The following is a 27,735-nucleotide window of genomic DNA, read 5'->3' as shown; positions in this document are numbered from 1 at the left end:
GCCTGGGCAATAATTTAGAGAAAAAAATGAGTCTGGGGGTCGGTATATCGGATTTTTAGGAACACTAATACAAAACCTCACAATAATGTCTGATTGAATGCTAAAAACGTTATGACAGATCGCCTGGCACTCAGCAACACGGGTTGGAGTTGGGGGTTAAGTCACCAAAATGATTCCCGGGCGCGGCGCCGCTGCTGCCCACTGCTCCCCAAGGGGATGGGTCAAATGCAGAGGACAAATTTCACCACATCTAGTGTGTGTGTGACAATCATTGGTATCTTTAATCTTTAATCTTTAAAAACATAATGGAATTTGAAAACATGTTTTATAATCTAGTTTCTTCAAAATAGCCACCCTTTGCTCTGATTACTGCTTTGCACACTCTTGGCATTCTCTCGATGAGCTTCAAGGGGTAGTCACCTGAAATGGTTTTCACTTCACAGGTGTCATAGTTTTGATGCCTTCAGTGACAATCTACAATGTAAATAGTCATGAAAATAAAGAAAACGCCTTGAAATGAGAAGGTGTGTCCAAACTTTTGGCCTGTACTGTATATTTTGTTACCTGACACCATCTGGCTAGCATGCTAACTGTTAGCATTTGTTTTTTTTAGCATTCACACTACCAAAATGTAAAAAAAAAAATACAATAAAGAATGAGTTGTGGGACAAAAATGGCCCCGGGACACACTTTGGATACACATGCCTCACCGTAAAAAACAACAACAAAAAAAACCATCAAAGCCAGACTGGTTTGCCACAAAACATGTGAACAAAATTTTATTGTTTAGTAACAGTGGACATGTTTGACCTATTTCTTAAAAATAACAAGAAAAAACAAGTTACAATGATGAAAATGATGCTAAAGATGCTCGCAACAGCCAATTATTATCAATTGTTGATCAGAGAGGTGTTAAAAAAAGGACTCCAACACAACATTATAAAACAATCCCACAACCAGGAGGAGTGGCTTCCTGGTATCGCACGCACACACACCTTAAATTATTGCCATTGTTTAAAGAAAACCATTTGAGAGGAGATTCCAAAAGCACATTCATCAAAAGGCTTTCATTTTTTTTTAAAGACACTTAAATGGATGGAACCTTTGCATATTTTAGGCAATTAATGTCCAAACACAAACATGTATACATTAGACACAAGTGCCAAGTCAAATTCTTGTGAAGTAAAGTTTATCAGCTGGTCAAAAATGCTTTTAATTGACGACTTAATTGTACTAAAGCTCAAACATTATTATTATATAAAAAACAGTATGTTCCCAACATAAAGGACCTTAATGAGTACATATGTGTTCGATAATCTTACACATTTTTTTGATCTTAATAAAAACTTTCTTTATGACATCCCAATAAAAAGGAAACAATGAAGCAGTGATTATTGTAGAAGAAGAACAATCATTTCATCCGCGTCCATCAGCGTGCACAGCTTCCCATTTTCACATTTTAAATAATGTGGTTTTTTTTTTTAGTGTTTTTTGTTTCTTCCTGAGAAAAAGTCAAGGCTGCAACCAACCTAGTTCCTTTTTTTCCCCTCCTTCCGGTGGTCAAACCCTGGAGACAAACTGTCAAATATGAAATAATTTCCAAGCGAGACTCAGATGAATTGGTTCTTACCCACTAACAGGAGGTTCTTGTTGCCATCTGTCAATATAAAAAATTGTAAAGTCACGAGATAAAAAGTTGCATTATTAGGAGAAAAAATAAACATATAGAAAATGTTAATTCCTTCTCATTCCTGGATTTCTTTTGGCTGAAACCAAACATGTCTTTGAACCATTTAGGCTGTTTTGAACGCGAACAAGATGATTTCCCTCCCCATGAGTCAAGAGTCGTCTGATGTGTTGCTATGAAAACAGCGGGTAAGGAAAGAGTTAAAAGAATAAAGTTGTACTATTTTGAGTAAAAAGTGAATGTTGAAATTTCCGCACAAACCTAAATACAACATTGAGGAACATCTTTCTCTAGAACAGTGTTTCCCCAACCATTATTTCGATTAATTAAATCACAATATACAGTAATTCTCTGCCACTTTGCGTTTTGAAGTTTGCGGCTTCACTCTAGCACTGATTTTCTTAAGAATATTCTACTTATTTATAGCCTGCATCACAGGCGTCAAACTCAAGGCCACTTCATTTTATTTGGCCCTGTTTCTCAGTCTTTTTTCCGACTTGTGCCAGCTTTTTTGAAACATGTTGCAGGCATCAAATTCCAAATGAGCTAATATTTGCAAAAAATAAAGTTTTCCAATTCAAACGTTAAGTATCTTGTCTTTGCAGTCTATTAAATTGAATATAAGTTGAAAAGGATTTGCAAATCATTGTATTTTGTTTTTATTTAGAATTTACACAACGTGCCAACTTCACTGGTTTTGGGTTTTGTACATGTACGTGCCAACTTCACTGGTTTTGGGTTTTGTACATGTACGTGCCAACTTCACTGGTTTTGGGTTTTGTACATTATATACTTATACAGTTCTGAAGTTATAGATATTTATATTAAATATATATGTATTGTAATTAGATAGAGCATCTAAATAAATTTGATATCTAAATCACTACACTAACTTCGGTGGTAGTTAAACTTTTAAGGAAAAACCTGTTTTTTTCCATTATTATTTATTCTAACTCTTGTGTGCGGTCTCATTCAGAGTGCCTGTGCGCTCATGCAGATCACGTTTACACAGCTGTTTGTACACGTAATCGGCGATCCCCATGATTACGCAATGAAGTTTGCCAAACATGTAAAAATACAGTACAACCTGCGGCCAAGCCCAATTTTCGAGGGTAATCGCCAATACGCTGTGATATGGATCCACACACAAATACACGTAAAACGACAAAAAAAATTTGCCACACGGCAGAGCGTTGCTTGTCATTTGTACAAAATAAAGAATGAAGTATTTAGAATATTATAAGGAAATGAACAGACACTGTAGTTTACATTGATTTAAGTAAGCCATAGCTAACAGACTGAAGAACAACACATAACTAACTGTTATTAAAGCAATTATTGAAGCTATAATTGCTGCCAAAGGCGCATCACAAAGTATTGAGCAAAGGGTGTGAATACTTATGTAGATGTGATTTTTTTAGTCTTTTATTTTAAATATATTTGCAAAATTAAAGAAAAAAATAAGTTTCACATTGTCATTATGGGGTATTGTCTGTAGAATTTAGTGGAAAAAAATTAATTTATTCAATTCTGGAATAATGTTGTAATATCACAAAATGTGAAAAAAGTGAAGTGCTGTGAATACTTTCCGGATGCACTGTATATGCACGAAATAGAATTCGCCCCAAAATTAAGTGGGTGTGGCCTATAAATAGGTGCGCTCTTAAGTACGGACATTACGTTACAGAAAAACAGTTCCTGAGAAGAGACCGTAACCGCGCCATCAATAACTTGAATGCATAAACAAACTGGCTTTTGCAGGAATTATCTATGAATGAGCTGCAGTACAGTTTAATGTTCGACCATGGCTAAGGTCTGCAATCTTCAAAACAGTGCAAGATTGCTAAAACTGTCAGCACTATGTTACCTACGCATAGTCTTCATGTACAGTACCGGCCAAAAGTTTGGACACATCTTCTCATGGGTTTTCTTTATTTTCATGACTATTTACATTGTAGATTGTACCTGAAGGCATCAAAACTATGAATGAACTCATGTGGAGTTACGTACTTAACAATAAAAGGTGAAATAACTGAAACCATGTTTTGTATTATAGTTTCTTCAAAATAGACACCCTTTGCTCTGATTACTGTTTTGCACACTCTTGGCATTCCCTCGATGAGCTTCAAGAGGTAGTCACCCGAAAGGGTTTTCACTTCACATGTGTCATAGTTCTGATGCCTCCAGTGACAATCTACAGTGTAAGTAGTCATGAAAATAAAGAAAACACATTGAAACGAGAAGGTGTGTCCAAACTTTTGGCCTGTACTATTTAATTGGTCATGTTTTATAACCTCACCTTTGATTCATGGGCTTTACCGGCCTCCGTACAGGTGGATCTTGGCAAAAGAGACCGTCTCGTCGTAGTCATTTTGGCCCTTCTCAAAGATGACAAAGATGTGTCTCCTGTCCTCTGCAGAGCCGCTGTCCAGTGACGTGATGCAGGAGTAACCACTTGGCCCGTGCCAAATCTGCATCGCGTTCTTCTCCCAGGACTTACCGTCAGTGACTGACCAGCGCAAGGTAAGGTTAATTCCTGTGGAGGAGTATAAAAAGGGTCAGAAATATACAACAAAAATGTAATTAAAAAGACAAAATGATTAGAGGAAGACCTGAGTGGACTGAGAAACACTGTAATATGCATGCCAGGCCAGAAGGTGGCAATGTTACAGCTTCTTCCCATAGTTTTCATCAAAATGCATATTTGTAAGAACCTTTGTAGGTTGATAACTTCCAAATTAAACATCAATACGGCCGTGTAAAAACAACACAAAAACCGCAAAAGACGCACCCTTTACAGCACAGGTGTCAAACCCAAGGCCCGGGGGTCAGATGTGGCCCGCCTCTTCATTTTATTTGGCCCTCGAAAGTCTGAAACTAATATGTGTCAATAAAGTACTGTAACTTTTTTTACTAAATGTATTCTTTCTTTCTATTTTGGGAGAGAAAAAAAAAGTACTCCATGTAATCGCAAATAATGTTATCTTAAACATTGTCTAATTATGCAAAAATATATTATCAAACATTCAAACCATTTGTTTTAAATAGAAATAAATACTAATAATAATGATTTCAAAGCAAGTTATCCATCAAATTGTGCAATTAAAAAGTATCAATAGATTTCATGGTAAAATTGTGAAATTTACTGTGGTTTTTACGGCATTTATCTCTAAATGAAAAAAGAACATTACTTTTTTTACTGTAATAAACTGTGGTGCCGTTTTGGCATTTACAGTAATACACCGAAAATTCTACAGTTGTTGATTTGCGGTTAAAAAAAACCCCCAAAAAACTGGCAGCTCAGGTGCCAAAATTTTACTGTAAAATTGCAGATTTAAAAAAAAAATTTAAGTAAAAAATGAAAGTACATTTTACAGTAAAATTCTGGCATCTGAGCTGCCTTTTTTTAAACCATAAACACTGCATTACTGTTTTTCCATTTACAGTAATATACACTGGTGAAATTATTGTAATGTAACTTTTTTTTTTTACATTTTAGTTTAGAAAAAATCTACTAAAAAATGCATTAAAAAATTGTGTACCAATCGTATTCACTGTTAGAAGCGGCCCTCTGGGGCCAAACATAACTGCGATGTGGCCCTCAGTGAAAACGACTTTGACACCTCTGCTTAGAAGTCCCAGCATTTTTCTGTCTACCTAGAAGACCCAGAGAGGGGTCATTTGGCCCGACGCTTTTCCCGAATACACTAATCACTCATTTTGTTATGGTAATGAGGCTGTTAGGGGCAGTTTGTCTAGGTAGACAGAAAAATTATACATGTGGGAAATGCCGAAAGGAGCAATGGCAGTGCCAGGATTGTGAGTGACTGCTCAAATGTATGTCAGTCACGTTTACATGGACATGGTTTTTCATTCTTTGTAAATATGCTTTTTTCTTTGTAAATTTTTTTTTTTAAACTATTTTTGGCACACAAAAATAACAATTGCTTCTGCAACAACCCTCCACACCAAAACTGGGAAAACAGTTGCTTTTTCATTCTTTGTAAATATGTTTTGTTTTGTATTTTTTTTAACAATAAATGTCAGAGTGTTGATCCCTTCATTCTGTTGATCCTTGCAAAAACACACACAACCTACCTCAGAACTAAAGCTTGAGCTGTAAGGTCCCCTCCCCCACACAGGCTCAAGTGGCCCCCTGCCGTGTGCCACTAACAGCCACATTTTCATAACAAAAGGAGTGTCCACAGGGGGGACTAGGGGTCAAATGACCCTCTTGTGTGTTTTCTAGGTAAAAATGTCAATTGACCCTTCTCTGGGACTTCGCGTGTTAAAGTGTTGCCTATACTATCTTTGTTCTGACACACAAGTTATCAAACCACACAGTTTGACCCTATAAGTCAGAATTGAAAACCACCACAAAATTTGTAAAGTAAATCTTAACAATTGTGATTTCTTTTCAATAGTCTCTTCAGTAAAGTAGCAAATCCCTGTAAGACATTTTTATATAATAGTCATATTATGATTGTCTTTCTACATTTAAAACACTTCTTTTTGGTGTACATCAGGCATTCTTAACCTTTTTGACACAGGGCCCAACTTTTCCCCTATGGAGGGGGCCAGGGGCCTACTCAAATATTAACACTGAATTAGTAATCTTACTCTTGATATTAATTGTAATCAATACTTATTTCTAACCTACTTGCAGTTTACAACCTTGTCAAATATATGAAAACTTGTGTTAATCACAAAGAGTATTGTCAAGGCTTAGGTCAGGCTGATTAGAAAAATAGGTACTAGCCAAATATACTGTATAAGAAGGGACTCATAAATAACTGCCAAAAATACATTTGCATGCAATTATGTTGCGCTAAAATTAAACAACTAAATTCATAATAAATATGTTTCCAAACTAAACTGTCAATGAAATTTAAATTGCAAATGAAAATACAGCTTCACCCTTTTGGCCATATTTTGGGGGCTAAAGAAACTTCTCTATGACGGTGTTAAACTTACTTGGCCAATAAAACTGGTTCTGTAGCTGCAGGCTTCTTCTGTTTGTTTGATTTTGTCATTACTGCCACAAGTGGTGGAAAAGTGTATTACAACCGAGTACCGCTTTATATGTTGGGAGCATATAATGCCACAAATGTGGAGGGAAATGAGTGTCTGTCTCCATGGTGACAACCAGTAGTACACGTAAAATCCTATAGCCGTCTGCACCACTTTTGTACTTGGTATTAATTGTACACACAGTTTTAGTAGATCACACACAACAGGCCCACTATAGTACAGGAAATGTTATAGTTGGCACACATAATTTAGCACTAACTATTTTATTATTATTATTATTGTATTATCTTAGTAGATTAAGCCCATAAAGTCTCCTTACTATGTTGTTCATTGGATGGGTTGGTGAAGAAGAGCATCCCCTCTTTCCGACAGGCCCCGGCTGCTACTGCAGGATCCACAAGCTCGTAGTCAAAGTAGAGGTCGTCTATTGGCAGGCTCAACCCGCCATCCCGGCTTCGCACCACAATACGACACCTGCAGTGGTAGTTGTTCTGGTTTCGAATGTTGATGACAATGCTGCCATCGGTCATCTCAACGGGCTGCAGGAAGGCAGAAGAGTGAAGGGGAAGTTAAGGTATTTAGCTTGCTGGTAACTAGTGTAAACACTTAAAATGAAGTGTTAACTTGTTTTGGTGTGGAACGGTTCTACTAATACAAGGATGTCAAACTGGTTTTCATTGAGGGCCACATCGCAGTTATGTCTGCCATCAGAGGGCCGCTTGTAACAGTGAATAATGTATGAATTTGCCTCTGGATTTCATTGTTAATTATATTTTTTTAAGTAGACAGTCCATTTTACAGTAAAAACTTTACATTTACAAAACGTTCCTGTAAAATAGTGTTTTTTAAATTCCTTACAACATTTAACGGTAAATATAAAAACAGTGCCACTGTTTCGTTTTTTGTTTTTTACGGAAAAAGCTGGCAGCTTAGTTGCCAGAATTTTACTATTGGTTTTTACAGCATTGTATTGTTAATAGAAAAAACAGTACTAGTTCCTTTTTTATTCTGATAACTTAGTTGCCAGTTTTTCTACCGTAAAAACAAATGTATAGTTTTTCCATTTACAGTAATACATTGTTAAAAACAACAACCGTAGATTTTACAGTAAAAATATGGAAGCTCAGTCAACATAATTTTAATGCAAAAAACAGTAGTAGTTTTTATTTAGGGACGGCGTGGCAAAGTTGGTAGAGTGGCCGTGCCAGCAATCGGGGGGTTGCTGGTTACTGGGGTTCAATCCCCACCTTCTACCATCCTAGTCACGTCTGTCGTGTCCTTGGGCAAGACACTTCACCCTTGCTCCTGATGGGTGCTGGTTAGCGCCTTGCATGGCAGCTCCCGCCATCAGTGTGTGAATGTGTGTGTGAATGGGTAAGTGTGGAAATACTGTCAAAGCGCTTTGAGTACCTTGAAGGTAGAAAAGCGCAATACAAGTACAACCCATTGATCATTTATTTATTTACAGTAATATGCTGTAAAGAACACCGTAAAATGTATTGTCATTTTATTAATTTGATGGTTAGTTTGCTGTAAAATCATAAGTCAAGCAGATATTTAAGTATTTATTTTTATTTAGACAAAAACAGGTTTGGAAAGTATGATAATATACTGTAATATTTGTTGCAATATTGGATACTATTAAAGTTGAAAAGGTATGCAATTTCAAGCAGTCTATATTTTATATATATATATTTTTTCTGTCAAAATGAAAAAAAATCTATTACATTTAGTGAGAAAATATTAAGTACTTTATTGACGAATATCATTTCCAGGTGTTTGCGGGCCAGATCTGGCCCGTGGGCCTTGAGTTTAACACCTGAGTACTAATAGATAGCCAACAATTTTTAAAAAAGCACTTGAGATTAGGGATAGGCAATAATGTTCAAAAATCTATATTACCGTATGTATCACAATCTATTATTTGGCACATAAAATATAATACAAGCGTTTTCAAACAAGTTATGAAGGCTCCTAATGTAGCTGCTGACGTATGCAGTAACATATTGCATCATTTCCAGTTGTATAATTTCCCCAAAACTATTATTAGTATACTTGTTAATTTACTGTTAATATCTGGTTACTTTCTATTGTAACACGGTTCTATCTACATTTCTGTTCAAATCGAATACACACTTATTCTTGTGATGTTTGGATACTGTACATTAGTTTGGGGCAATACTACAAATTTGGGTAACGATCCAATACCAAGTAGTAACAGTTGCTTATACTAATACTTAACATTTTCAAAATCAATGAATAATTAAGTTTTTGATCACAATTATAATCAGGCAAAAACACACAGTGGCAGTGTAACAATATAAATATCTGTGTTGGCCCTGTGATGAGGTGGCGACTTGTCCAGGGTGTACCCCGCCTCCCGCCCGATTGTAGCTGAGATAGGCTCCAGCGCCCCCCGCGGCCCCGAAGGGAATAAGCGGTAGAAAATGGATGGATGGATGGATTATAAAGGGGCTCTTTAACCACAACAGTGATGTCCACCTTTCACCCCAAGTCAACTGGGATCGCCCCTTGCCACTCCCATCACTACATGTGATAATTAGTCGAGAACATGTCACAAGACGGTCTGCGTACCTGGCATTCATCTGGCATAAAGTCCAGCGGTCTCTTCTTCTGGTTGTAAGGGATGCTTTTCAGGGCTGCACCGTTGAACCATGTGCGTCCATGGTCATCGCTTAGGATGCAGAAAACGCCATCCCCTGCCAGTGTTCCATGACCGCACACCACCAACCTTCCCTGGTTTGGTTCGTACTGCTTCTGTAGTACGTGATACACAAAGATAATTAATACTAGAGATGTCCGATAATGGCTTTTTTGCCGATATCCGATATTCCGATATTGTCCAACTCTTAATTACCGATTCCGATATCAACCGATACCGATATATACAGTTGTGGAATTAACACATTATTATGCCTAATTCTGTTGTGATGCCCCGCTGGATGCATTAAAAAATGTAACAAGGGTTTCCAAAATAAATCAACTCAAGTTATTGAAAAAAGTGCCAACATGGCACGGCCATATTTATTATTAAAGTCACAAAGTGCTTTTTTTTTTTTAACATGCCTCAGTAACAGCAGCTTGGAATTTGGGACATGCTCTCCTTGAGATAATCCTGATACCCACTACAACTATGGGAAATACTATACTTTGACTTTCACAAAGTGCATTATTTTTTTTAAACATGCCTCAAAACAACAGCAACAAAAACAAAGAAGGCACACAGCTTCAGTTCAGAGTATACTAAAGTAATAAAGTAAACAATAACAAGTTTTTGTTGTATTTTTGTTTTTTCTCGGCGGAGTCTTTAAGCAACAACTTTGTGGTACTATTTTTTTTCGGTGTTTGCTTTTCATCCATCTTCCGCTTGTATTCATCGTATATCTCCTTATGATTCTTGAAGAGGTGGCAGATCAAATTGCTCGTATTATAGGAAGACGTCTTGGTTCCTCCTCGCATAACCAACATTTTGCAGTCATTGCAAATTGACAGTTTTTTATCCGTCAGAGACACTTTAAAATAATACCAAACCATAGACATGGTGTCGTTAGTCAGTCACCGAGCGAGCTCGCTTGTTAGCCACGGCTACAGCACCGGCAACAACACACTCTTGTTGTTATGCTCCGCTCGCGGCGATTTCATGAGGTCATCAAGCGTCGCCAGTAAACTTCTCATGGCTGCAGTCGTCAACTCCTGTGTTGTGTGTGGGAGAAGGTAGATAGGAGAGGGGAGGGGCTGCTGACTGGGAGACGCAACTGCTCTGTACAATGTTGCATATATTATGTTTTACGAATCATCTTCAAGTTACTTTCTGACGTTTTGTGGGCGGTCTTATTTACGTGGCTCACCTTTGACAGCATCTTCTCCCCGTCATCTTTGTTGTAGCGGTGTAGTGTGCAAAGACGGGAGTCGAAGAAGTGTCAAAAGATGGAGCTAACTGTTTTAATGACATTCAGACTTTACTTAAATCAATAACGGAGCCGCATCTCCTCATCCGTGGCTCACTAGTGCAATAACACTGCCGGAAATGTGTCCCGTAAAAAAACGTCCGACCAGAACTCTCTAATAGCTAAAGTTCCATGGGTGAATAATGTAAACCCACTACACTGGTAGTTTTTAACACTTTCATAGTGAGTCTACTGACAGATATAAGTTAGAACTTTACGCTACTTTTTATTAGAAATGGCAACAGCAGAGGATGAACGCCCCATTACAAGAAGATAGGAAAAAAGAAGAAGCTTATCGACTATGAGGTTGGCACGGACTACAATGGCGGATGCGCGCACATTTTCAGGACTATACAGATCAGCAGGCACCAGAAGGTAAGAAAAGTTGTTTTTGCACAATATTACAAGACAAAACGCCAGCTAATGTCTGCTAATGGGTGCCATTTTGCGGTCCTTATACACACACCATAATAATACTTATATTTTGAAGCACAGTTCCTCTGACTACGGCATACTTGCCAACCCTCCCGTTTTTAGCGGGAGAATCCCGTTATTCAGCGCCTCTCCCGACAACCTCCCGGCAGAGATTTTCTCCCGACAAACTCCCGGTATTCAGCCGGAGCTGGAGGCCACGCCCCCTCCAGCTCAATGCGGACCTGAGACTGAGTGGGGACAGCCTATTCTCACGTCCGCTTTACCACAATATAAATACGCTTGCAAGTTCCAAAACGAATGGAAACAACAATTTCAGTTCATCCAGGACAGTTCGAAGGAGAAGGTGTATGTTGCCTGTAAATATGTAGAACAGACTTCTCCATTGAACACGGTGGCCGAAATGATTTCTCAGTCATGAACAGAGAAGTTAAACAGGACAATACTGCCATCTAATGGATAGATAATTCAAGTATTTCTTTTATGTAAATAAAATAAATATATATATATATAGCTAGAATTCACTGAAAGTCAAGTATTTCATACATATGTATATATATATATATATATATATATATATATATATATATATATATATATATATATATATATATATATATATGAAATATATATATGAAATATATATATGAAATATATATGAAATACTCGAGTTGGTGAATTCTAGCGGTAAATAACCACGCCCCCAACCACGCCCCCGTCCCCAACCACGCCCCCCCACCCCCCACCTCCCGATATTGGAGGTCTCAAGGTTGGCAAGTATGGACTACGGTAGCCGTAATGCTCCGACAATCCACTAAGCGGTGTGGCTTCATAGCTTATCAAAGTCGTACTAAAACATTTTGACAGATTTTTGAGCGCCGTGTGTAATGTTCTATATTCTCAATGGAACATTTAAAGTTTTGGTGTTGTTTACTGGCCTCATTTGCAGTGTACACTTATCTCTTTTGTGTGACTGCCATTTACTGGTCACACTTATCATTACACCATGTACAAAATAAAATAGCCTTGAAAAGGTAAGCACAACCAGAAGTATTCCGTATGTTAGGCGCACCGGGTTATAAGGCGCACTGTCGATTTTTAAGAAAATGAAAGGATTTTAAGTGCGCCTTATAGTCCGAAAAATACGGTAATTACAAATACAGATAAAAAGATGGCCCGCGTTGATGACGTGCCATCTGTATGATGATGAATGTGCAAGTTTGCTACACACACACGGGACACTTCATTCGGTACTGCAAACCAGTGACGACCAGCACAAGAAAGAAACAAAACTGGAACTTCAGACAACTATTGTTAAATCTTATTCGTGACAATAAAAAATCTAGTCCAAACATGGAAGTATAATGAACTCCAAATGATGTTTTAATCCAAATTTTAACAACTTGTTCACATTTGAACCCACAACTTGCTATATATAGAGCAACAGTGTTAACTATTAAACATATGTGCTACCAATATTGCATACAATTAACCAGTATAACTGTAAAAAGTCATATGACACAGGACAGTATTCAGTGGATATCAAAGTCAAGCTGTCTCAGGTTACAGCCTGACACCTCGTGATCCTTTTGCTCACTTACCTGGATGCCGGTCCCTGGTCCAGGAGAAAAATTCTTGACTCCTAGCTGGATCGAAAGGTTCTTGGGTGAAGTCCAGCTGAGGCCGTCGTCCTTGCTTTCTACCATCATGGTGCTAGCAAGCGCACAGTTGTACTGGTGGAAGCAAACAGTGTAGATCAAAATGACCGAGCCCACTTCCTGGTCGACCACCACCGCGCCCAGGTTCAAGCCGTCATCCTGTAGCCCGTCATCGACAATGAAGGAGGTCGGGGACCACGTGGATCCTAAAAGGGTGTAGAGAATGATCAACAATTTATGAGTGGAACTTCTAAAATGAGCATTGTGTGACTATGAGGATTACTTTATAAATTGTACACTTATATCTCGTTTTTTTGTTTGTCCTCACTTCATAATATAACAGTGTAACGTTCCTGGCTTTAAGTCTTACTTACTTAATGTAAGTCGTTTCTATGGTTATCATCAAACAAGTGGTGGGAGAAACTATAGTATTGACAACACATATGACATGTTTGTGTTGCTCATCTGCGAGCAAGCGTGACTTAATAGATTATTTGGAGTCTTTCTGGTTATTTGTTGTGGAACGGTAGCAACTGGTAGGACGAACGATCACATCTGCATTGCTCGAACTTGGGGTTTTTGACTTTGTTTATTATTTTAAGTTTTTTTGTTTATTTTTTGCGGAGAAATGACTCTTATGCAGGATTAACTGGTGAGAAGAACGATCGCATTGACAATATGGCATGTTTGCATTGCTGATTGCTGGTGCGTGAACAAGCTATCCTGGGGTTTTGACTTTAGTCTTTTTTTCTTTCTTTTTTTGTGAATGTATAATTAACTGGTGAGAAGAAAAATCGCCGTAAGAGGGCTGTAATTGCGTTGCTCCTACACGGGCAAGCGTACCATGGGGTTTGACTCTATAGATTATTTTGAGTCTTTGTGGTTATACTGTTGTAAAAAGGTGGCTCCTAGATATCATTAACTGGTGAGATGGATTGCATTGACAATGTAAGATGTCTCCGTTGCTCGTACATGAGCAAGCATATCTTGGGGTTTGGCTATATAGATTATTTTGAGTTTTTATGGTTACTACTTGTGGAAAGATGGTTCTTAAGGTATCAATAACTGGTGAGAAGAACAATTGCATTGTCACTATGGTGCATCTGCATTGCTCGTACATGAACAAGTGTATTTTGGAATTTTGACATTATATAATTTATTGAGTCTTTCTGGTTATTTGTTGTGGAAAGGTGTCTCTTACGTATCATTAACTCGCAGAAAACGAACTATTGCACTGGCAATATGGCACATCTGCATTGCTTGTGCACCAGAATGTGTATCTTGGGCTTTGACTTTATAGATTATTTAGAGTTTTACTGGGTATTTGTTGTGGAAAGGTGGCTCTTACATATCATTAACTGGTAAGAAGAACGATCGCATTGACAATATGGCACAGCTGGGTTGCTCGTACATGAACAAGTTTATCTTGGGGTTTTGACTTTTTATATTGTTTTGCGCCTTTCTGGTTGTTTGTTGTGGAAAGATGGCTCTCATGTATCAATACCTGGTGAGAAGAACGGTCACATTGACAATATGGCACATCTGCGTTGGTCGTACATGAACAAGTTTATCTTGGGGTTTTGACTTTGTAGATTATTTTGAGACTGTCTGGTTATTTGTTGTGGAAAGGTGGCTCTTACATATCAATAACCTGCGGAATGAACTGATGCATTGGCAATATGGCACATCTGCACGGCTCGTGTACTAACAAGTGTATCTTGGGCTTTGACTTGATAGATTATTTTAGTTTTTCTGGTTATTCGTTTTGGAAAAGTGGTTCTTACATATCATTAACTGGTAAGAAGAAGAATCACATTGACAATTTAGCACATTTGCATTGCACATACATGGTCAAGCTTTGACTTTATAGTTTATTTTGAGTCCTTTTTGTTTTTGTTTTTTTCATCGTTATCAATAACTATCAGGAAGAGTGATCACATTGAAAATGCAACACGTGCATGCCCATGCAGGGGCCCTCGTGTTGGGCCTAGGTACAATTCTGTCAAGCGTGCCCAAGCCAAGTACAAGTTGACCAGTTTGAATGGGCTCTTATTACAAATGGTTTGACTCCCAATAGACTGTTTCTCATAGAAGAAAATAACACTTGTGATGCTGTGTTCCAGACAACCTAGAAAATAAATTCTCCACGAGGAGTCTCCAAACATTTTACAGTAAGGGCCGCATACAGACAATTTGAAGTATGCAGGTTCCACTTTGACACATTTCAAGATGTTAAAAAACCAACCACTGTAGGTCTTTCTCAAACTGTGGTACGTGGACCACTTGTGTACGCAGGCTCCATCTAGTGGTACGCCAAAGAATCACTTGATTATAGTACAGTGCTTTATTTCCCTATATTCAAACACAGTGTTACAGTTCAAACTGTGTGTAATGATACAGTGGTCAAAAATATAAAATATACTTGTTAAAAAACCTGTGCCTTGTTTTATTGAATACTTAGGTCTACTATGGTATTGTATTTCAATGTTGGTCATTATGGGGGTACTTGGGAGAGCCAAGTTTTTTTGGAGGTGGTACTTGGTGAAAAAGAACCACTGTGCTAATGTATCTAAACAAAACAACAGCGTAGCTTTGTGTTATAAATCAGTGGTCTCCAACAACCGGGCCGCGCCCTGGTACCGGTCCGTGGATCAATTGGTACCGGGCCGCACAAGAAAAAAAAAAATATATATATATATACACTACCGTTCAAAAGTTTGGGGTCACATTAAAATGTCCTTATTTTTCAATGAAGATAACTTTAAACTAGTCTTAACTTTAAAGAAGTACACTCTATACATTGCTAATGTGGTAAATGATTATTCTAGCTGCAAATGTCTGGTTTTTGGTGCAATATCTACATAGGTGTATAGAGGCCCATTTCCAGCAACTATCACTCCAGTGTTCTAATGGTACAATGTGTTTGCTCATTGGCTCAGAAGGCTAATTGATTATTAGAAAACCCTTGTGCAATCATGTTCACACATCTGAAAACAGTTTAGCTCGTTGCAGAAGCTACAAAACTGACCTTCCTTTGAGCAGATTGAGTTTCTGGAGCATCACATTTGTGGGGTCAATTAAACGCTCAAAATGGCCAGAAAAAGAGAACTTTCATCTGAAACTCGACAGTCTATTCTTGTTCTTAGAAATGAAGGCTATTCCACAAAATTGTTTGGGTGACCCCAAACTTTTGAACGGTAGTGTATATATATATATTTATTTTTATTTTTATTAAATTAACATAAAAAACACAAGATACACTTACAATTAGTGCACCAACCCAAAAAACCTCCCTCCCCTTTTACACTCATTCACACTCATTCGCACAAAAGGGTTGTTTCTTTCTGTTATTAATATTTCTGGTTCCTACATTATATATCAATACAGTCTGCAGGGATACAGTCCGTAAGCACACATGATTGTATTTTTTTATGACAAAAAATAAATAAAATGTATTTGTCCCACCGGTCCATGGGACAAATTTTCAAGTGTTGACCGGTCCGCAGTTACAAAAAGGTTGGGGACCACCGTTATAAATTACATTAGTTGATATTAGTGTAATCTCCAATAATAGATCTCATTAATAATGAATTAATAGAAGTATCAGAGTAAGTCGATGGCAAATAAAAAACAAGTTTTGGGCCAAAAAGGACACCCATGTTCGACACTGAACCACATCAATGTAACCGTAACGATTTTTTCACATCATGTGTCATGAACAAGATGATGTAATATGACAAAAATAGCAGCGCCCATCATGAACGTCAATTAGAAGCTCAAATACGCTCAATGTATCTGTATTTATAGATTTTACCGGATATTACAATAATATCACAAGTCTGCATGAAAAGTGGTGTTCACATAATTAACTATATATATTTTGTGAAAAAAAAGAATGAGGTCACATACTCTTGGTCAGAGATCATCCATTGTGTCATGTGAAATTATCCGACTTCACTTAACTGGTCAGAAAATGATTATTTAGCAGAAATAATGTACATCTGTTCTATGCCAGCGATGTATAGTGACAGGCAGTAAAATGCAGTGGTCTTCCACTAGATGGCAGAAGGGTCACCTGTGCGTCTACCTGTTTCCATTCCTTGTGGCACGCATAGTGGGGTGAAATAAGAATTTTCTCACGTAAAATATGTACCTCGGTTCAATAAAGGTTGGTAAAAACACCGGCGTTTCAACTGACGGGCCAGGAATGACACCATTTTGGCCCAGAGTTAAGCTCTGAACTTGGGGGACATACATTTTTGCAGAAAATTCCTAAAAACACTAGAGCAGGGATGTCAAACTCATTTTAGCTCAGGGGCCGCATGGAGGAAAATCTGTGCACACGTGGGCCGGACTAATAAAATTCATCCATCCATTCATTTTCTACCATTTATCCCTTTCGGGGTCGCGGAGGGTGCTGGAGCCTTTCTCCGCTACAATCGGGCGGAAGGCGGTGTACACCCTGGACAAGTCGCCACCTCATCGCAGGGCCAACACAAATAGACAGACAACATTCACACTCACATTCAATTTAGTGTTGCCAATCAACCCAGTGTTTCCCACACATTCATTTATTTGTGTGGCGGCCCGCCACGAAAGAATTACGTCCGCCACAAATTAAAAAAAATATATATATTTTTTGTTGTTGTTGTTGTCCTGTCCAGCTTCTCAGGCAAATCATATAGTTGATGTAGATGCCCATATAGGCTGTTCAGATTTACTTATGTAGGATACTTCTCTTGTTGCCTTATTTGTATTTGACCACTACAGTTTTCTGTTTATTTGTTACTGACTGTGGCAGGACACCTCTGCCTCTGTTTCACTTTATGTTGCTGGTAAATAATATGGGTGTAGTAGTAGGCTAAAGTTAAATTATTTAGTATGCACTAATTAAAGGGGCAGAGCTTTAAGAGACATTTTAGCTTTTATATTATATAAGATATATTTTTTGTAAGAACCACAATTAATAAATATATTTCAGTGAATAACTTATTGTTCAAATCTGTATATAAATATGTACATAAAGTGTTGTAATTATATTGTAAAATGGATGGATGGATGGATGGATGGATGGACGTTTAAAACAAAACTGTTATTATTAATTAGTAAGTATACATTTTTGAGCCTTTTTAGAGAAAATCATATCATTGTAGTAAATTATGCAAATTACTCGATGATGTCATGGTGACTACGCCCATAGCCACGCCCCCACCCCCACAGGTATCTTGGCAGTTTATGGGAAACATTGCAACCTATCCCCAGGTGTATGTCTTTGGAGGTGGGAGGAAGCCGAAGTAACTGGAGGAAACCCACGCAGTCACGGGGAGAACATGCAAACTCCACACAGAAAGATGCCGAGCCCGGGGATCGAACCCAGGACCTTCGTATTGTGAGACAGACGCACTAACCCCTCAACCACCGTGCTGCCCACTATTAAAATGGCTTTAAAACTGAAAAACAGACAACTTCAGATTGTTTTCTTTGTCTTACTTTGGCCAAAAATATAACAAACGCAGTCTGAAAATATTACAATAAAAATATAGAAAAAATACCGGCAGCAGTAAAGTTTAGATCCATGGAGGAAAGAAGAAAGTGAATGAATGTTTATAACTGAATAGATTTACATATGCATAAAAATGTGTTTTCTTTTGTAATTTAATTTTTTTTGGAATGAATTAAGTAACGTTTATGACAACCTTTTTCCAAAACACAATATAGAATGTGAGATATAACAGGATAATGCATACATTTATCGTTTGTTTTCAAAATTGTTACAAAAAAGTGGGACCCCAAAAATGTACTGTGGGACCCCGTTTTTATGACTTGATGGGGTCCCTGGGACATTTTGAAAATTCCTAGCGCCAACACTGATGGAGTATTGGTGCGTGCAAAACAGCAGCAGGCGGCTGTGGCCTGCGGGCCGGTTCTAATACTAATCAAATATCATCCCGGGGGCCATAGATCATTCATTCATGGGCCGGTTATGGCCCGCGGGCCCTGACTTTGACACATAGGCACTAGAGCAGAGGTGTCAAACCTACGGCCCGCGGGCCGGATCAGGCTTTTATCCGGATCAGGTTTTATCCGGCCCGCGGGATGACTTTGCTAAGTATACAAATGAGCCGAAATTTTTGAATAAAATAAACTGCTGTCCTAAATGTGTCCACTAGATGTCGCAATAGCAATTTTTTGTATCTTTGTAGATTATGCTACATATGTAAAAAATAAAATAAACCACATGTTAGTGCATCAGTTGAGGAAAATGAGCAAACTACATAAATAACATCCTGGATTTTGAGTTTGCTATTATTTTTTAATCTAGATAGATTGAAAATTAACACCAATGAGTTGACTGATGAACTTTATCACATAATGTATTAAAAAAGTTTAAATAACGACAAATAAAGATAGAATACTATTAACCGTGACATGTTAGTGTAAAAAACCCCCAACAACATTATGATTTCTACATTTTCAGGATGTGCTTGTTCTATTTTTAAGCAAAGAAAACAATATGAAGTTGTCTATATTTTTATGTTATCGTGCCGTGATTTTACCAGTCCGGTCCACTTGGGAGTAGATTTTTCTCCATGTGGCCCCTCATCTAAAATGAGTTTGACACCCCTGCACTAGAGTGTTCATGTTGTATAGAGGAACTGTAAACACATTGACAGATCATTGCGTTGACGTTTGAATCTTGCTAGCAAACATACAACACTGGGGTCGTAACTAGGGATGTCCGATAATGGCTTTTTGCCGATATCCGATATTCCGATATTGTCCAACTCTTTAATTACAGATACCGATATCAACCGATACTGATATCAACCGATACCAATATATACAGTCGCTGAATTAACACATTATTATGCCTAATTTGGACAACCAGGTATGGTGAAGATAAGGTCCTTTTTTTTTAAATTAATCAAATAAAATAAGATAAATAAATTAAAAACATTTTCTTGAATAAAAAATAAAGTAAAAAAATTTAGAAACAGTTACATAGAAACGAGTAATTAATGAAAATGAGTCAAATTAACTGTTAAATGTTAGTACTATTAGTGGACCAGCAGCACGCACAATCATGTGTGCTTACGGACTGTATCCCTTGCAGACTGTATTGATATATATTGATATATAATGTAGGAACCAGAATATTAATAACAGAAAGAAACAACCCTTTTGTGTGAATGAGTGTGAATGAGTGTAAATGGGGGAGGGAGGTTTTTTGGGTTGGTGGACTAATTGTAAGTGTATCTTGTGTTTTTTATGTTGATTTAATAAAAAAAATAAAAATAAATAAAATAAAAACGATACAGATAATTTAAAAACGATACCGATAATTTCCGATATTACATTTTAAAGCATTTATCGGCCGATAATATCGGCAGGCCGATATTATCGGACATCTCTAGTCATAACCTGTGATTTACATAACTAAGACGTTCCTCAAGTCACCCCTTTAGGTCCTCTCCTATTGGGCAGCTACAAATGAGTGTCGCTTGTGGACTTCAGATGCAGTCAGTAGTCATTTATTCAACTTTTTTAGGTGCACTCTCAGTGTTCCTCAAGGTTCCATTTTAGGTCTTTTCTTTGTTTTATCATTTGGGCAAATCAACCGGTGGCTCGCGAGTTCTGTTCCAAAAACTTGTGAGACTCACATTTTTGCAGCAGATACATTAAAACACTAGAGTGCTGTCATATAAATGATCTTTGACTAAAAAGAACAGAGCGCTCCTGAAACTCTTGACAAAATAAATAAGACCAAAATCAAATGTCTACTGTCGAGGACGCTGGTTCTCCGGAATATACTGTGCAAAATAGGAATACAGTGGAACTTTGATTTATGAACCCCTCTATTTGCAAACCTTCCCATTTCCGAACCTTTAGGTTGCGCCAAATATGCCTCTGTGTGCGCACCATGTCTCGTTGTACGGACACTTCATTTCTCTTTGTATGCCTTAGGGCGCTGCAATTTTGATGACATAACTTCCTGTGATGTACAGTACGCACGGGGTGTGGCCATTTTAGAGAGGCGGAGCTTTCCCTCGTCGTATCCTGTTTAAGTAGTCTATTACTCGGTCGCCACTACTCAGTGCTTCAGCTCGTGTTTCTTTTCTCGCCATTCACCAAGTTTTGTCTATTTTACTTACTCAGGATGGGTCCAAAAAAGCCAACAAACCAGCTTGGAAAGAAGGAGGGATTCGCTGTGGACTTAGATTTACAGAGGAGAGGAAACCCACAACCACTTCCCCTCCTCCCCGTGCCCTCCTCTTGCTGCCTGCCCTACGTTTTCAATGTCGTGACGGCACTTATTCTGCCTTCCGTGGACTGCCAGGTAAAAATTTTACTTTTTTTATTATTATTGTAGCAACATGGTTTTTATTCTTTTGAGAGCACCAAAGGGACTTTTGAGTGTGTGTGTTAACAGTTTAGCTTGCCGATTTTGTTGTGTTATTTTGATAATTAATAGATTGATCCATTACCCCCATTTTATATATATATATATATATACATATATACATATATGTGTATATATGTATATATATATATATATATATATAATATGCCGGTTTAATTAAGTGAAACAACTCATGTTATGCAAATTTATACAAATTGAAAACAATGACATCATTTGGCTAAAAAGCTATGTTTGTTTTTTTGTTTAGGGCTGAAGTTGATTGAAATATTTGAAATATTTATATATATATATATTAGAGATGTCCGATAATATCGGTCTGCCGATATTATCGGCCGATAAATGCGTTAAAATGTAATATCGGAAATTATCGGTATCGGTTTTTTTATTATCAGTATCGGGTTTTTTTTTTTTTTATTATTTATTAAATCCACATAAAAAACACAAGATACACTTACAATTAGTGCACCAACCCAAAAAACCTCCCTCCCCCATTTACACTCATTCACACTCATTCACACAAAAGGGTTGTTTCTTTCTGTTATTAATATTCTGGTTCCTACATTATATATCAATACAGTCTGAAAGGGATACAGTCCGTAAGCACACATGATTGTGCGTGCTGCTGGTCCACTAATAATACTAACCTTTAACAGTTAATTTTACAAATTTTCATTAATTACTAGTTTCTATGTAACTGTTTTTATATTGTTTTACTTTCTTTTTTATTCAAGAAAATATTTTTAATTTATTTATCTTATTTTATTTGATTCATTTTTTTAAAAAGTACCTTATCTTCACCATACCTGGTTGTCCAAATTAGGCATAATAATGTGTTAATTCCACGACTGTATACATCGGTTGATATCAGTATCGGTTGATATCGGTATCGGTAATTAAAGAGTTGGACAATATTGGCATATCGGATATCGGCAAAAAGCCATTATCGGACATCCCTAATATATATATATATATATATATATATATATATATATATATATATATATATATATATATATATATATATATATATATATATACATATATATATATATATATATATATATATATATATATATATATATATATATATATATATATTAGGGTTGTCATGATACCAATATTTCGGCATTATTGGTATTATTACGTATGCAGTAACATATTGTGTCATTTTCCATTCTATTATTTTGTCAAAAGTTTTAACTAGTTAAAATGTAATAATCACTTATTATTCTGTTGTTTGATACTTTACATTAGTTTTGGATGAGACCACAAATTTAGGTATCGATCCGATACCAAGTAGTTACAGGATCATACATTGGTCATATTCAGAGTCCTCTTGTGTCCAGGGACATATTTCCTGAGTTTATAAACATAATATAAATTTTAAAAAACCCAAAAAAGATTTTGTGATGCAAAAAAAATATCGATGTAATCATAGTAGTATCAACTAGATACACTACTGTACTTGCTATCATTACAGTGGATGTCAGGTGTAGATCCACCCGTGGCGTTTGTTTACATTGTGACGCCGGTGAGCTATGGTGTGTAGTAAAAATGTTTAGCTATTCCTCGTCCTGTAGGGATGATTCAATCATTCATTCATTTTGTACCGCTTGTCCCGTTCGGGCACGTGGGGGTGCTGGAGCCTATCTCAGCTGCATTCGGGCGGAAGGCGGCGTACACCCTGGACAAGTAGCTACTTGTAAGAAACGTACTTTATTTGTCACCATGGAGGTGAGGATTAGTGATTTAGAGGTAACTACAACACTGCAGACTGCGGCTGGACGTTAGCCACTAGCTAGCTAGCCATGTCTTAAAGCACCTCTTCCTGAGGGCGTTTCAGTGTTGTAAATTCACCTTTATCGTTAGTTTTTAAGCCAAAATGCGTCCATTCTCCCTTTTCTGTCTCCACACATTGTCTGCTTGTACGTACTCAGTGATTGTGCACTGCAGAACATGCTCCACTGCTCGTAAACGCAGCAATGTCACGACGTGACGATGACGCGCCATCATGCCCGTTAAAAAAAGGGGGGACGGGGACCGGTACTTTTTAGAGGCGGTATAGTACCGAATATCATTCATTAGTATCACAGTACTATACTAGGACCGGTCTACCGTACAACCCTAATATATTTATATAAATACATTGTAGTGTCTTCAAAGTGTGCATTCTTCTACTAGAACAGGGGTCACCAACGCGGTGCCCGCGGGCACCAGGTAGCCCGTAAGGACCAGATGAGTCGCCCGCTGGCCTGTTCTAAAAATAGCTCAAATAGCAGCACTTACCAGTGAGATGCCTCTATTTTTTAAATTTTATTTATTTACTAGCAAGCTGGTCTCGCTGTGCTCGACATTTTTAATTCTAAGAGAGACAAAACTCAATAGAATTTGAAAATCCAAGAAAATATTTTAAAGACTTGGTCTTCACTTGTTTAAATGAATTCATTATTTTTTTTACGTTGCTTCTTATAACTTTCAGAAAGACAATTTTAGAGAAAAAATACAACCTTAGAAATTATTTTAGGATTTTTAAACATATATACCTTTTTACCTTTTAAATTCCTTCCTGTTATTTCCTGACAATTTAAATCAATGTTCAAGTACATTTATTTTTTCTATTGTAAAGAATAATAAATAAATTTTAATTTAATTCTTCATTTTAGCTTCTGTTTTTTCGACGAAGAATATTTGTGAAATATTTCTTCAAACTTATCATGTTTAAAATTCAAAAAAATTATTCTGGCAAATCTAGAAAATCTGTAGAATCAAATTTAAATCTTATTTCAAAGTCTTTTGAATTTCTTTTAAAATTTTTGTTCTGGAAAATCTAGAAGAAATAATGATTTGTGTTTGTTAGAAATATAGCTTGGTCCAATTTGTTATATATTCTAACAAAGTGCAGATTGGATTTTAACCTATTTAAAACATGTCATCCAAATTCTAAAATTAATCTTAATCAGGAAAAATTACTAATGATGTTCCATAAATTCTTTTTTTAATTTTTTCAAAAAGATTCGAATTAGCTAGTTTTTCTCTTCTTTTTTTCGGTTGAATTTTGAATTTTAAAGAGTCGAAATTGAAGATAAACTATGTTTCAAAATTGAATTGTCATTTTTTTTGTGTTTTCTCCTCTTTTAAACCGTTCAATTAAGTGTAAATATCATTAATTATTAATAATAACAGAGTTAAAGGTAAATTGAGCAAATTGGGTATTTCTGGCAATTTATTTAAGTGTGTATCAAACTGGTAGCCCTTCGCATTAATCAGTACCCAAGAAGTAGCTCTTGGTTTCAAAAAGGTTGGTGACCCCTGTACTAAAATAAGGACTTTTGTTGAGGCTAGAACCAATTATTCACGTTTACATTGTTTCTTAAGGGGAACTGGGCTTCACAATACAAACTTTTTGACTTATAAACCATGTTCAAGAGTCAATCGAAAATTTAAGAAATCCTCGGCCCTCAGCTTTCTGTAAACGTGGCCCCCAAAACAATCTAGTAGAATATCCCTGCCATACGACATCAACTTAAATGGGGGGTCAGCAACCCGCGGCTCTCGAGCAGCATGCGGCTCTTTAGTGCCGGAGCATTTTCAAAAAAGTAATGAAAATTGAAAAACATGAGGGAAATTTTTTATTTGAGTATGTTTTTTGTTTGAGGACAAACATGACACAAACCTTCCCAATTGTTAGAAAGCCCACTGTTTAATATGTTTGTGTGTTTGCTTCACTGATGAGAGTATTTGGTGAACATCGTTTTGTCCTACCAATTTCGGCGGTTCTTGAACTCACCATAGTGTGGACTGTGAAGCAACAGTTTGTTTACATGTAAAATCTTCCACTCCTTCTTTGTCTCATTTTGTCCACCAAAAGTTTCATACTGTGCGTGAATGCACAAAGGTGCGCTTTGATGTTATTGACTTGTTGGAGTGCTAATCAGGCATATTTGGTCAGTGTATGACTGCAAGCTAATCAATGCTAACATGCTATTTAGGCTAGCTGTATGCACATAGTGCATCATTATGCCTCATTTGTAAGTATATTTGAGCTCATTTAATATCCTTTACTTTTATCCTCTTTGTACATAATTTAGTTTTGCATGTCTCATGACACATTATCTGTATGTAATATTGGCTGCATTTCAGATAGTTGTTTGTGTGCAGAGGTGGGTATTAACGCGCTACATTTACTCCGTTACATCTACTTGAGTAACTTTTGGGATGAATTGTACTTCTAAGAGTAGTTTTAATGCAACATACTTTTACTTTTACTTGAGTATATTTATAGAGAAGAAACGCTACTTTTACTCCGCTCCATTTATCTACATTCAGCTCGCTACTCGCTGCTGATTTTTATCGATCTGTTAATGCACGCTTTGTTTGTTTTGGTTTGTCAGACAGACCTTCAAAGTAGGATCTATCGCATGCCTGTGTTTCACCAATCAGATGCAGTCACCGGTGACGTTTGACTCTGTTTCAGCGAACAAATGCAGTCACTGGTGACGTTTGACTCCGTTTCACCAATCAAACAGAGCCAGGCGGTCACATGATTAACAAGCTTATGCTTACATGAACTCAACGTCAAATTTGAGGAAGCACATAGCGGTAAGTAACGTTAGTAGATATTTTGGCTGTCACCGTAGGCTGATGTTAGCTTCCCTGCTATGAATCACTGTCAAATGTACATCGTGTGGGGACATTTATTAACGCACTGCAGCCTCATAGACAGACATAGACACACACACTCACACACACACTCACGCATGCATAGAAACACCAATCAGAAGTGCACAGTGTGTTCCCAGGTGCACCGTGCAGCCCACACCTATCAGTTTATGGTTTGCGTAAAGGCTAACTTGTTATTTTCCTTTGTAATGTCTGCCTACTGAGTCTATGGTGCTGTTAAGTTATTGTGGCTCAATTTGCCTTAATTTTTTTTATGTTAATGTATTAATATTTAATATATATTATTGTTTTAGTTGCTTAAGAGATATTCCTGGCTCTGAATTTGCTCAGAATCCAAATCCGAATCCGAATAGTTTTTATTGCCATTGTTTGACAACGGGTTCACAAACTAGGAATTTTTCTTGGTGCATTCGTGCAACATAAAACACATATAACACATATTTGGTAATAAAAAGAGCTGTAACTGAGCTATCAGATCTTGTTATTGTTCATGTGCCTGTTCATTGCTATTTTTCTGTTTTTGTGCATTATTTGTTGCCGTCATCATTAAACGAACAGGTTACTCATCATGTACTCAGTACTTGAGTAGTTTTTTCACAACATACTTTTTACTTTTACTCAAGTAAATATTTGGGTGACTACTCCTTACTTTTACTTGAGTAATACATCTCCAAAGTAACAGTACTCTTACTTGAGTACAATTTCTGGCTACTCTAACCACCTCTGTTTGTGTGCCATGTTGTTCCAGACCACAGCAAACAATACCTAGCTTGCCAAAGATTGTTTCCTTTAACTTGGACACACACATCTATACCTTTGGCCATTAAAAGCCAGTCATTTCCAGGAGTTATCTCACCTTCTGAGTAGCCTCTGATTTACTAATGGTTTCTAATGTTGTAAAAATGTGTAGAATAAATATTCAATTTCAAAAAATTTTTGCGTGTCAGCCTGCGACACATAGTCATTTTGATAGTAGGCTATTATAGCTAATATAGACACTTACGTCATTATGAGACGTATATACAACTTTTCATTGTTTGCGGCTCCAGACAGATTTGTTTTTTGTATTTTTGGTCCAAAATGGCAATTTTAACCTTTTGGGTTGCCGACCCTTGTACGTAAATGCATCACTGACATTCAAATGTATCACATTTCACCCCACCACTCTGTTAGCTGTATTCTGAGTGTGTTGATGTTCTCTAATCTGAAATCTGATATTAAGACACTTTTGGAAGGGGGTAAAGGGGAAGTCACCCTGCCTTTGTCAGTTGATCGGCGCATTGCGATGAACTTTGCTCCCCCATCAGCAGATGAGAACTTCCTGGCCTCAGCAAAAGCCAGCAGGCTCCCCATGGGGGTGAAGGTGATCAGAGGGATCCTGTAGGTGTCAACCTCCCCCTCCAATCCTCTCACCCACAGCAACTGCTCCTCAAACATCAGGGGTTTAATCTGGAAAACATTAAGAAAACGTAAACAGTATGTACAGTAAACGAGGAAGCATACCACAAAGCAGTAATCTAAAAAGAAAGTTAAGAATACCTCCATAACAATAAGAGTCAAAAAGGTCAACACGACTCTATTTAAATGAAACTTACACACTAAAGCAAATAACTACATTTACTTACCGTGGCAGAGTAGGCGATGACAGCGGGGAAAAGTAGCCACAGTGTCACAAGTGCACTTCCGGTTGTCAGCTTTACCTGAGTCATGACGTCTATTTTAGCAGCAAAATAACATAAAGTGCTGGTGCATTAAGCGCTTCAAAGTGGATGTAAACAACGCGAAAAGCCGTTCCACGTCGCGACCCCCAGAGTCAACGTGAATGTGTCAGGTCATGTGACCAAAGTGGGGTAGTCA

At 37.3% G+C, this 27,735-nt stretch overlaps 2 protein-coding genes across 5 annotated transcripts in view; one reads left to right on the top strand and one right to left on the bottom strand.

Moving 5' to 3' along the window:
• Positions 1–728: 728 nt before the first annotated feature.
• On the bottom strand, positions 729–27,735 carry neu1 (neuraminidase 1). Of its 4 annotated transcripts, none has more exons than XM_062029999.1 (8): positions 27,504–27,735; positions 27,138–27,327; positions 12,720–12,982; positions 9,314–9,496; positions 7,038–7,257; positions 3,987–4,223; positions 1,631–1,657; positions 730–1,578 (listed from the first exon to the last, which is right to left on the bottom strand). In XM_062029999.1, the coding sequence occupies exons 1-6, from the start codon at positions 27,585–27,587 to the stop codon at positions 4,003–4,005; spliced, it is 1,161 nt and encodes a 386-aa protein (XP_061885983.1). In that variant the 5' UTR covers positions 27,588–27,735; the 3' UTR covers positions 730–1,578; positions 1,631–1,657; positions 3,987–4,002. The 4 variants fall into 4 exon arrangements, with proteins under 4 accessions (XP_061885985.1, XP_061885983.1, XP_061885981.1 ...); XM_062029998.1 differs by having other exon boundaries at positions 731–1,567; XM_062030001.1 differs by having other exon boundaries at positions 729–1,657; positions 9,314–9,493.
• tmem268 (transmembrane protein 268) overlaps positions 4,096–27,735 on the top strand; it is a 48,457-nt gene continuing 24,817 nt past the window's right edge. Inside the window, exons 1-3 of the mRNA XM_062030003.1 lie at positions 4,096–4,210; positions 7,091–7,292; positions 20,934–21,114. The gene's annotated coding sequence lies outside the window, so the exon portion shown is untranslated. The remainder of the gene's footprint in view (positions 4,211–7,090; positions 7,293–20,933; positions 21,115–27,735) is intronic.

The sequence above is a fragment of the Entelurus aequoreus genome, linkage group LG20 (genome assembly GCF_033978785.1).
Source record: "Entelurus aequoreus isolate RoL-2023_Sb linkage group LG20, RoL_Eaeq_v1.1, whole genome shotgun sequence".
NCBI classification, from domain to species: Eukaryota; Metazoa; Chordata; class Actinopteri; order Syngnathiformes; family Syngnathidae; genus Entelurus; species Entelurus aequoreus.
The sequence above is the reverse complement of the archived record's forward strand: the minus strand, read 5'-3'. Positions and strand labels throughout refer to the sequence as shown.